This window comes from Squalius cephalus (assembly GCF_949319135.1).
Source record: "Squalius cephalus genome assembly, chromosome: 1".
In the NCBI taxonomy this organism is placed as follows: domain Eukaryota; kingdom Metazoa; phylum Chordata; class Actinopteri; order Cypriniformes; family Leuciscidae; genus Squalius; species Squalius cephalus.
Genome location: NC_137122.1, coordinates 67,223,183 through 67,235,743, shown reverse-complemented (window position 1 = coordinate 67,235,743; position 12,561 = coordinate 67,223,183). Strand labels below are relative to the sequence as shown.

The 12,561-nt window shown below is 39.8% G+C and overlaps 1 protein-coding gene across 1 annotated transcript in view; it reads right to left on the bottom strand.

The window, feature by feature from the left end:
* LOC307171873 (E3 ubiquitin-protein ligase rnf213-alpha-like) overlaps positions 1-12,561 on the bottom strand; it is a 165,400-nt gene that overhangs the window by 34,247 nt on the left and 118,592 nt on the right. The window contains exons 43-46 of the mRNA XM_079893804.1: positions 7,729-7,936; positions 5,541-5,737; positions 5,335-5,457; positions 2,028-2,138 (exon numbers count right to left, since the gene is read on the bottom strand). Of these exons, the coding sequence (XP_079749930.1) occupies positions 2,028-2,138; positions 5,335-5,457; positions 5,541-5,737; positions 7,729-7,936 (639 nt within the window). The remainder of the gene's footprint in view (positions 1-2,027; positions 2,139-5,334; positions 5,458-5,540; positions 5,738-7,728; positions 7,937-12,561) is intronic.

Here is a 12,561-nt window from a genome sequence, read left to right as displayed (position 1 = left end):
ACTGCCGATTTTGCAGGTTTTCCCACTTACAAAGCATGTAGAAGTCTGTAATTTTTATGATAGGTACACTTCAACTGAGAGACGGAATCTAAAACAAAAATCCAGAAAATCACATTGTATGATTTTTAAGTAATTAATTTGCATTTTATTGCATGACATAAGTATTTGATCACCTACCAACCAGTAAGAATTCCGGCTCTCACAGACATGTTAGTGTTTCTTTAAGAAGCCCTCCTGTTCTCCACACATTACCTGTATTAACTGCACCTGTTTGAACTTTTTACCTGTATAAAAGACACCTGTCCACACACTCAATCAAACAGACTCCAACCTCTCCACAATGGCCAAGACCAGAGAGCTGTGTAAGGACACAAGGATAAAATTGTAGACCTGCACAAGGCTGGGATGGGCTACAGGACAATAGGCAAGCAGCTTGGTGAGAAGGCAACAACTGATGGCGCAATTATTAGAAAATGGAAGAAGTTCAAGATGACGGTCAATCTCCCTCGGTCTGGGGCACCATGCAAGATCTCACCTTGTGGGGCATCAATGATCATGAGGAAGATGAGGGATCAGCCCAGAACTACACGGCAAGACCTGGTCAATGACCTGAAGAGAACTGGGACCACAGTCTCAAAGAAAACCATTAGTAACACACTACGCCGTCATGGATTAAAATCCTGCAGCGCACGCAAGGTCCCCCTGCTCAAGCCAGCATGTCCAGGCCCGTCTGAAGTTTGCCAATGACCATCTGGATGATCCAGAGGAGGAATGGGAGAAGGTCATGAGGTCTGATGAGACAAAAATAGAGCTTTTTGGTCTAAACTCCACTCGCCGTGTTTGGAGGAAGAAGAAGGATGAGTACAACCCCAAGAACACAATCCCAACCGTGAAGCATGGAGGTGGAAACATCATTCTTTGGGGATGCTTTTCTGCAAAGGGGACAGGACGGCTGCACCGTATTGAAGGGAGGATGGATGGGGCCATGTATCACAAGATCTTGGCCAACAACCTCCTTCCCTCAGTAAAAGCATTGAAGATGGGTCGTGGCTGGGTCTTCCAGCAGGACAACGACCCGAAACACACAGCCAGGGTAACTAAGGACAGGCTCCATAAGAAGCATCTCAAGGTCCTTGAGTGGCCTAGCCAGTCTCCAGACCTGAACCCAATAGAAAATCTTTGGAGGGAGCTGAAAGTCTGTGTTGCCCAGCGACAGCCCCGAAACCTGAAGGATCTGGAGAAGGTCTGTATGGAGGAGTGGGCCAGAATCCCTGCTGCAGTGTGTGCAAACCTGGTCAAGTACTACAGGAAACGTATGATCTCTGTAATTGCAAACAAAGGTTTCTGTACCAAATATTAAGTTTTGTTTTTCTGATGTATCAAATACTTATGTCATGCAGTAAAATCCAAATTAATTACTTAAAAATCATACAATGTGATTTTCTGGATTTCTGTTTTAGATTCTGTCGCTCTACATGCGGTCTACGTAAATGTACAGGGCATGAACGGGACACAGCAACACAAGGTCCTCTGGGTGCATCACTTGCAAGTTCACCACCTGGTCCCGAAAAGGAGTGGTGGGAACTTTGGGCATGTATCCCAGTGGGGGTTCTCAGGACCACAAGAGTGATGCGAGCGCAAACTGCCTTGCCACTACCCATTATTCTGGTGTTTAGGAATAGACCTAATAATATACATCCTGCTTTCTCCTTATTACCTCACTGTAATTCTGATCATCCAACAGGCATTCTGTGAGCCCAGAGTTCATCTTTGTAATAAATGCTCGTTAGAATGGGGAAAAAGTTTTGAGTTATAAAAGTTACAGTATGTTTTTATAGTACATGAACCTCTTTTATTTGAAAATATCAAGGACATTCTCCATTTGACATGACCACTTTAAACATGACACTTTAATTAAGAAGCTTGATGTAAACATTCATTCATACTGTTCTTACAAAATCATATAGCAGTACTTTAGATTTCTAAAGCAATAAATGCCTTGTTGTGTAGCATGTTTGTGTTTTTACCTCAGGTTTTGGGTGCAAGTTGGGGTTTCCATTTCTGTACAGGGAGGTGACTTCTCTGAACAAAGCCATTAGCAGATAAACAGCTTTCTTCATGGGTGTGCAGTTGCAATCCTTCAAACAAAGATTTTTTTTTGCAAGATCAGCATTGATAAAGCAATTTATCAGAGCGAGGAAGAGAAATGCCAAACATCTGATTGCATTTTTAAGCATTGTATTACAGTGTCCACATAGTCCACACAGTGTCCTCCGTTCCAAAACCCAGTGAACTGCCTTGCTACTGTCTAAAGCGGCATCCAAACCCAACTGTAACTTCACAAGTGATGGAACAAAAACGTCCTGGTTGCGTATGCAACCCACAGTTCCCTGAAGGAGGGAACGGAGGACGTAGTCGACGTCGACTGAATGGGGATCACGCTTAGGGAGCCTGTCTTCTTCGTACTACTATTTAATCATTTAATCAAGCCAATTCAAAATTGGAGTGCGTGATTACACGCTCCGCCCCACAGCGCGGGTATAAACACGGAAGTGGACGCACGCACCAGTTGCTTTTTCGCTGAGGAGCAGAGCGGCCTCCTGATCCCCCCGCGATTTAACCCTCTGGGGTCTGAGCTGTTTTCTGGGCCCTGGAGGTGTTCTGACATGCTCTGACATTTGTGCTTATTTCTGTTACTTGATTGTTACCTGAATATTTCTTCACAAGACTTTTGAAAATTGTATGACGTAGCCTAGATTTTTTGCTCCAAAACTATGTGAAAATCACCCTGACTGCTCATTCAGATAAGACAATATATTGATTTAAAATTTGTACGACGTGTTTTGTGTGAGAAGTTATGTGTTTAAATTAATATGTAAGCTTTTCACACCTGAGAAAGACAAAGACCCTCCCCTAACGTATGGAAGGTATATTCTGCCAAATTTAAATAAATAAATTAAATGATTAAAATGAAAATTAAAACCAGATTAACGATTTCATTACAGAAAACTGTACGCAAAATATGGGACAAAATTGAGAATGAAATTAAATGATTTCATTTTCACAGTGACAGTGCATCATCCCTGAAAAATAAAATGCAATTGGTGATTTCACATTTCATTTTCACTACAGTCTCGAGGCAAGACTGCCAATATTAAAATGAAAAGTCAAACGTGAAAAAGAAACTACAAATACAGTTTTTACAAAGCTCTTTATTAATGCTCATGCAATAATAGTGACACAATTCAAATTCAAATGTAAATTTTCGTTTTCATTTTAATTCCTCTTTTATTTCACAGTTTTCATTTTCGTTTTCATTTTCAAAGCCTTCATTGCATGCAAATTCTATGTTAATGAGTGGGTGTGGCTTGTAATGGCGCTAGAGGCACGCCTTCTGTAAAGCGAAGTCGCCGACGTCCCTGTTGCATGAGTTGAATGTGTGAAACGAAATTAAATGTGATTATATTGTAATCGAGACGACGAGATATGGCGAAATCTGTTAGTGAGCTTTTGCGGGAAGCTGCCGCAGCATTAGAACGTGGAAACAACCAGCCGGACCAGCATACTTCAAACCCTCGGTGCGGGCATCTTCAGTTGCCAGAGAAACTGTTAGTCAAGTCAAGTCTTGATCGCTAGCTTTAACCGAGGACCTCGGCCAATGTTTCATATTCGCGTCATGCCTAACAATGCCCTTCAGCCGTGACTTATTCAGATACAAGCAATAAGGTTGTTTCCACGTTAAAATTGCTTTTTAAAATTCACAGAATACACACACACACACACACACACACACAAATGTTTCCAACAATATATAATATAATGAACACCAGGTTTGTTGTGCCTTGTAGGCATAGGCTATGTGCAGTGCTGCATAAAATAATAATAACAATAACCTATAGCAGCCTGTAAATCTTCCAAAAGATTTCAGTAACAACTAATCTAGAGAAAAATATATTGATTATCATATGTTACCTCAAATGTTTCCATTCGTTATGATGATATGAAATGAGATAATAGTAAAAACATGAAGCCATTTGGTGCGTTTTGCTTTTCAAACGCGATCGCGTTTCAAAATATGAAACATTCAAACGCGATCGCGCTCAAATATGAAACATATACATATCTACGTTTGACCAACACTGCTCAACACTAGGTGTGATGAATATCACTGAGCTTTCAGGAGCATTTCTGCTCAACACCTAGTGTGATGATTATCACTGAACTTGAGCGGGCGCCGAGCGATAATGATTCGCATAGCCGAGTCTGATGGTCACAGTCTGGTCCAGACCGGTTGGGAAGCTCTTTCCGCTTCTACGAACCAGGCCCAGGCCCAGAAGACCACAGACGTACCCGAGGAGTGGCAGCGAGGTGGAGGACAGTGATCCAGCTCAGAAGACCCGGGGGCGGCCTGAAGCGGGGTCTGAGTGTGCGGTGCAACAATTACCTGTATACACGGGGCAACAGGGGATGCGTGAGAAGGCGGATGACCGGGTCCTCGAACGCACAATGCTGCCGGCTGGCGATCAAGAGCAACAACACCGCGACTGTCATATTCCCGCAATGGGAACATGAACTGTCCACAAAAGCTGCTTCAGCGTGCTGTAAGCCCAAACACGTGATGCAACAATTGTGACCATTTCAGAGAGAGACAGGGAACGAATGCATCCAGAAACACACGGGTGGAATAACGCACCCATAGACGCAAACGCACCCACGTTGCTCAGGAAATGTGACCGTCACCGGTGCCGGAGCACACAGGGAATGACCGCGGCAACACTGAATCAGCGAGCTGAAACAGTGAAGCACTCACTTCTCGCCTTCTAACCAACCGTCAAATACACAAACAAATAGAATTTGATGCTGTTAAAACAGCAGTTGAGAGCTTGAGAAGCTTGTGATCACCACTGCACTCACTCTGTAGAAACACCAACACTGGGAGGTCTTTCCACAATAACACCGACACACTCGCTTGTTGTGTAAACAATAGTACTCTTCAGAGACATCCGATCGGCTCCGAAGTGAAAGGCAACTGGTGCATGCGTCCACTTCCGTGTTTATCCCCGCGCTGCGGGGTGGAGCGTGTAATCACGCACGCCAGTGTTGAATTGGCTTGATTAAATAGTAGTACGAAGAAGACAGGGTCCCTAAGCGTGATCCCCAGTCAGTTGACTACGTTTGACGTTCTCGACTGAAAGGGAACTCATGGTCAAGACTGATGGTCATTGGCATACAGATGCATTCTAGACCATGTAGCTCTCTATATATGTTTTTGAACAGTTTGTGTGTGTGTGTGTGTGTGTGTGTGTGTGTGTGTGTGAATAAGTATATCAATACCTCAATGGCTTTCTGTATTCCGTTCATGTTGCAATCTAGCATGGCTCTGGCTACTGCATCTCTAATAGTTTTGTAGTCCGGTCCACATGCTAGATAGTGGTCAATCTGGCTGCAATCTTGATTCTGAGAGAAACCATTTTAGCAGTTAAAGCACAAATACTTGCGACTCGTGTCAGCATTATGAAGTGAATTAAACTAAAACCCACCGACTCAAGAATCTCCTGTGGAAACAGCCACCTGAACTCTTCCTGTGGCATAAGTTTCTGGACATATTCAACCCCCTGAAGACTGCAGATCTTTCTGATGAGGTAAACCCTGTACCAGTCGTTCCTGCTCCGGCAGCACAGATCAATCACACTGCTCAAAAATGCTGGGATAACAGATGAAGGATCATCCTGTACACCTAAAATAAGAAAAACATTATCAATATTAAGGGAATACCTTCAAACATTATTCACCAATTCTCAGTTTCAGTTAATAAAAAGTGTTCTATCCTTTCATGGCAAGTTTTCAGGCTCAAGTACTCATGAGTGACGTTTGATTGGTTATTGAGGCATTTGGGGCAGTTCCTGAGATCTAATTTCTTAGTGTTAGACAGAACGCCTTCCAGACCGGCGAAATAAAGTGAAACTGGATTTGAAAGCCTGCACTGCAGTGATGCCTGGAATCACTTTGTTCATGATTTGCAGTTAAGTGCAAAATATGCAGCACCAATCTATCATATACATAGCCTAGCATTATAATGAGAACACGATTCTCAGGACTCTCAGGATCTTTTCCAAATGCATTTGCGCACAGCTGTTTGTGTTTCGTAATCAGTGCATCTGCTCGTTTGTGGCATCCGCAATGCACCTGTCTCCCCTTTCATTTTTCAGCTACATTTATGATTTCTTTCCCTTTGTTCTCTGCCAGTATGTTCTATACCTTTTGCTGGTCACTTGCCGTTTTTTTCCTTGTTTAGTAGTTTTATTTGGTTTTGTATTCTTTTTATTTAACATTTCTCTCTGCCCAGTTGTGTTGCGGTTCCCTGTTCCTCTCCAGCATTCACTGGTCTTGGACTATTCTATCACTGCTGATCATTAGGACTGTTACTGATACTGGAGTTTGGATTTCCCTGGGTTACCATTTGCCTTTCTGGACTGATTTCTGCTGTGAACTACTGCCTGTTTCTGATTGTGAGTTGGGATGTCCCTGTTGGTTCTGTTTGCTCCTCGCCTAATTACCCTGCTTATCTGATACTGATTCTCACCTCATGATTGGGATTTGATTATCCCTGCCTGCCTGCCTATTCTCTTCGCTGCTGTTTATCTGTTCAGGAGCCATGCAGCTTCAACTGTATTACTGTTTCAATAAACTGAAATAAGCATTCTTTTGATTTTGGGTCCTCCTTCCTCAAAACCTCACACTGATTGGAATAGAATGTTGTAAATTCTCTGTGCTTTAGTTTTTCAGCGCACTGTTAAAGAGCACGTCCACAACATCAGACTAGCACGGTCAAGCTCATGTACGCATTTGCGTCTTTTTGTGCAGATGCAAGTTGTAAAATTACTTTTTGTCTATATCTGATTAATATCAAATAAGATGCTTTTGGTTGAGTTTAATAACTACTAAGCAAAACAGTAAACTATATATTTTTGTCAAAGTTGTTTCTAGTAATGGCTTCGAAAACACACAGTGATGACTGTAAACACTTTCTGTCATGAAAAATAAAATGAAGTGCAAGATGTGCAGCGCCAATATACATGCCATATTCAGCATTATAATGAGAACACGATTGTGATAGAATGTTGTAAATGTGCTTTAGTTGCCCGTGTATCAGCATTGTTAATGGAAGAGCGCATCCAGAGTTTCCCTTTCAAACCATTGACTGTAAAAAAACTAGTTCACATGCGCATTCGTGTCCTTTTGTGCAGATGCAAGTTGTAATATTACATTAATGTTATGTATCTAGGATATCTGATTATTAATCTAATAGGACGTGTCATAGAACGGGCTGCAGTTTACTGGAGATCATTTAGTGGAGTCTCTTTTTCCGTAATATTGATGCATCTAGCAGTGTTTTTTTTTGTGTCATATTTTTTATTTGTCGACATTAATTTTCGTAATTCTTAAAATACTTTCATTTTCATGACGGACAAGCTCCACCCCCCGAGTACTCGTTTTTTGAGACCTGTCAATGATCGAAATCAGTCAATCATCCCCAATGGCAACATTAAATGCCGACAAGATACAGTAGCAACTTTTTTTTATTGAAAGGGACCGAAACAAGGTTGTAAACAAGGACATTCAGTTTACTTTCAACAACACCCTTAGAACAGTGGTTCCCAAACTTTTTGAAAGCATGGCACCCCCAAGTCATGCCAAGCTAGTAAAAATGAGTACTAAAGCATTTACCAGCACTGGTCCCTCTGTTGACTAGCAGGTCAGCGGCCACATCCAGGCCCAGTCGAACCCTGGCCACCCGCTGCAGGTGCTCTATAGAGGCGGTGTGTGAAGACACAGAGTCAGAGCCAGCGAACTCCAGCAGAAAGTGTGTTTCCTCCTGCAAACAGGCCTGCTGCTCCGCCACTGAGTGCCACTGTGTCCGATCATACATCGAGTCCTGCAGACACAGTAGAAACTTACTGTACTTTTAACCAAACTTTAAATATATACAGTACCATATATGTGTTCATATATTCAATACTCATTCTTAAGAAATAAAAAAATTGCATGGTATCTACAGCTGTAATATTTGTGTAACTACACATATGTAACAACCCACGGAATGGTATGTGTAAGTACAAATGTGTAACAGGACATTGGTAACAACACTTTTTTCACTTCAGTAAGTACACGTGTAACAGGAATTATGTACAGATGGTACTCAACCAGAATGCCTATTACCGCCGCGCCAGCCACCGCGGCAAAACTACCGCGGCAAAAATAAACCAGTCGCATTTCAAAGTCATTCGCAAAATGACCGCCAGGTGGCGCAAAGGGATATTGTGCAAAACAGCAGCAATTGCTGCATTTTTTTCAATTGCCTTAAGTGGGGTTAATGCCAATTTACAGTAAGGATGAAATACTACAACTATGGTAAACAGAATAGAAAATTTTTATAAGGCCAGAAAAATAGAATAACAAGTTAAAAATAAAGACGATAACAATATAACCTTTATTTCATATTGTAGGCCTAGACGTCGGTGGGCGACAAGCCTATTCCCCGGGGAGCAGTGCGATAAAAAACAAACACTCACACACACACACACACACACACACACACACACACACACAAAAACACAAAAACAAATTTAATACCAAAAATAACAAACAAAAGTAAATTATGTGTAATGAAGCTGATTATTTGTACTATTCTATTGAGGAATGAGACGAATGAAGAGCGCTTCTCGCTCGTGTGAGCGAACACACATTGGAATGTTTGGGTTTTTCGCAATGAGTAAATTCATGGCCAAGTGGTAGAACGTACGTTTCAATCATTTAGATGACACGGGTTCAAATCCCAAACCAACTTGGACTATTGTCATTTTTATATTAGCCTATTAATGCATTTTATAGCCTATTATTGATGCAGAGAGATTTGTGTAGTCTAAAACTCACCACAGTTACACCATAGTTTTTTGCTTATATTTATAAAATAAAATTACCATGCATTTCCATTTTACACTAAGAAACAAATATTATGCAATGACTTTACATCTGTAGCCTATAATAATACCAATCGTAATTTCAAAAGCAGTTATGTTATATATATATATATATATATATATATATATATATATATATATATATATATATATATATATATTGCTACTTCACCAATAAACCATATCAAATATATCAAATAAAGATATGCAACAGGCACGTTTAAACGACAAACAATAAAATCAGAACCAGTATTCTGCTACGTTCATGGTTCCAGTGGACGAAATGCTTTCACGGCTTTTCAAAATGTCACAAAGCGGTTTGAGATTGTTTTGAATGAAATATTGAAGTTTATAATTAAGTGTTTTGGCACACCACGACGAGTGGCGCTATGCATTGTTCTGAAGTCGGGTTTTATTCTGGCATGTTGAATTAGTGTTCGGCAAACGCGACGGCGCGTTCATTTGGATTTATGTTTCTCTTAACAGCTAAAATAACTTAATAGGCTACTCTGTAGTTTTTCGGTCATACAGATAAGAGTAGAGTAGCCTACATCGTTCAAAACTGTAAACTTTTATTCATATTAGGCTAACGACAAAAGTTTGTCTGTCGCCTCTGTCTCCGGGAACTGCACGTCAAAAAAATGAACCGAACGCCACTTGCCTCAGCTCAGTCACGATACGAAATTAATCGGCTATGTCTAAAGCCTGATTATGAAATCCATATGAAACCGAGAGGTACAGAGGATCTACTCAAACATGTTTAGCTATCATGTGAGCGCTTCCCAATGAGGAAAGGACAAGGAAAGGGTGAAAATCTCGCTCTAATTAAATGTAGGCTAAATCGCCCTGAATTAAATTGTAAAAGCAGATCAAATAAATGTATTTGTCAATGTTGCGATATTGTTTCATTTAAGTTCATAATTATTCTATAAATGTTATTTAGTTTAACAGCAGCATGAAGCACTGTGGTTCGAGATTTATTTAAATAAAAAAAAAATAAAAAAAATAAACTTTATTCACAAATCGCACCCTGGTTGTAAGGATTCAAAGATCACTGTGGAATTTAATATTGAGTTGAACATTTTGTTCATGACAACAAATGAACATGCGTTTGAAGATTGTATTTAGTTTTGTTTGGAAAAAGCTGGCCCAAACTGAAGTACCGTTTTAATTCTTCAATTATTGAAATAATTAAATATTTAGTAATAAACATTTATGACAGAAATATTACTACATAGCCTAAATTATTTAATTCCTTCATTATCAACACTTGAATAGCCTATTGCTAATGTCAAGAATAGCTAATTTAAGTGTGAATTGCAAACTCTTTGTTTTGCAGTCTCAGATAGCCTGTGGGGGGGTTGGAGAAGGCAGTATAGTGGCTTTATCGTGGGGGTGCAGGACAAGAGGTGTTAACCCTCTGGGGTCTGAGCTGTTTTCTGGGCCCTGGAGGTGTTCTGACATGCTCTGACATTTGTGCTTATTTCTGTTACTTGTGACATTTTCATGGCTAAAGTCTGATTACACTGTATTCAGCACAAACTCTGCTACAATAATATATCAGCAGCAAGTATATAAAAGTTTGTAGTTTTGAGATAATAACATTTATGCGTGGTTTGTGAAAAAACAAAAAACATTTGTCACTGAAATAAGCTCATGAAACCCATACTGATTATTTCTTCATAAGACTTTTGAAAATTGTATGACGTAGCCTAGAATATTTGCTTCAAAACTATGTGAAAATCACCCTGACTGCTCATTCAGAGAAGACAATATATTGATTTAAAAATTTTACGACGTGTTTTGTGTGAAAAAGCCTTATGCGAGAGCTCATTAATATGTAAGCTTTTCTCACCTGAGAAAGACAAAGAACCTCCCCTAACGGCCCTATTAGGAGCTATCAGGCCCCTATCATTCTGAGCAACCTTGCACAAAGAATGAGGAGATTTAAAAAAGAATGGCTTTTTGATTGTTTTTAATTTATTTACAACACAACATAATCCAAAGATTATGAAAAAAAACCACATTATTTAACACACTGAACTAAAGACAGAGACTTGAACTGTCACACACCTTTGTGCCATTCCTGAAACATAGTACATACCTTTCATTTCCATGGTGTTTGATTTTTCACTTTAGCATGTTCATGTATGGAGACTTATGTGAATGTTGAAGTCAGCAGGACTTATCAGTGGCATCTTGTTCCTCTAAAAACAACAACAAAACAGCTGTGAACATGCTAATATCAAGAGAAATTATGCTGCACAATTTGGGGAATACATTTTAGATTTTTCAGGTTAAAATAGCTTTTTAAAATGTACAGAATACACACACACACACACACACACACACACACACACACACACACACACACACACACACACATACATATATATTTTTCTACTTTTACCATGCTGTGTTTTATTATAGAATATAAAAACATCCTCGTGTCGAACATGTATACAAGCACTGAAAGGTTGCCTACCAGTTCACATTTCATGTTTCTGTCTATATATAGGCCTACATGTAGGCTACATATATGACATTAGGCTTAGTTCATGTTTTTACTCCAAACTCATTTCATAACATACATTTTAATCTGGCACGACCAGTTTAACATGTCTTACCTTAAAAATCGTCTCATCGTCAAATCGCGTTCTTCTGAGGTAAATCTGAGGTAAATTCAAGGTAAACAGCACAGCACAGCACAGCTTACAGTTGTCCAAACCCGATGAAAGCAGAGAAGAGTAAGTTAAGAAGTCTCTGCTTCTTTGTTTTGAGGTGATGAGGGCGTTTACAGGTCTGTGTTTCTCCGCATGGATCATTTGCATGTCAATCGCTCGTGCGCGCGTGGGTGTGGTCACATTATAGTTAATTAGGACGCGTTTGAGAAACTGTACATGCCGCTGCTTTCGTATGGATTACTTAAAAATATAATATTTGTTTTTTATATAATTTACATACTTTAAAAATAGAGATTCCAAGCGTTGTATAGACATGCGTTTTATGTCTGTGTGACAAACATTCGCTGAGTTACAGGTCATTTTCTGTCGCGTTTCAAAATGAGTTTCACAGTGAGAGAGACGGCAGAACGCGCATCATGTTTATTTTCTTTGTTTTACGGAAAACACAACATTTTGTTTTTATTATGAGTGTACACAAATAAAAGAAGACATTTAACAGCTTTGAATGATGTACAACACAAGTATGTAAAATCAAAATCAACAGAGTATTTTGCACTGATAAAAAAAAAAAAACGAGCAGATCACGCCGGCGTGATTGCCGACCTCAGGGGGTTAATGTTCCGTCTTTCATATGGAGAGTGTCGGATAGCCAGCCTGATGAGCAGGCAAAGGCAAAATTCTTTTAAGGATAAATCTCAAAATCTGCAAAAGTCCATATGTAGGCCCTATATATTATTCAATTATAAATATTGTAGTTTTATTTATTGTATTTAAAGGTTTTCCACTCATTTCAGTTTAGCAGATACAGAGTTCTTTAATTCGCGATCAACCTCGTTTTACTGTAAGCCGAATTCAGCAAGGCATGCAGTGTCTGAAGCAACAAAGGTATTTTTCTT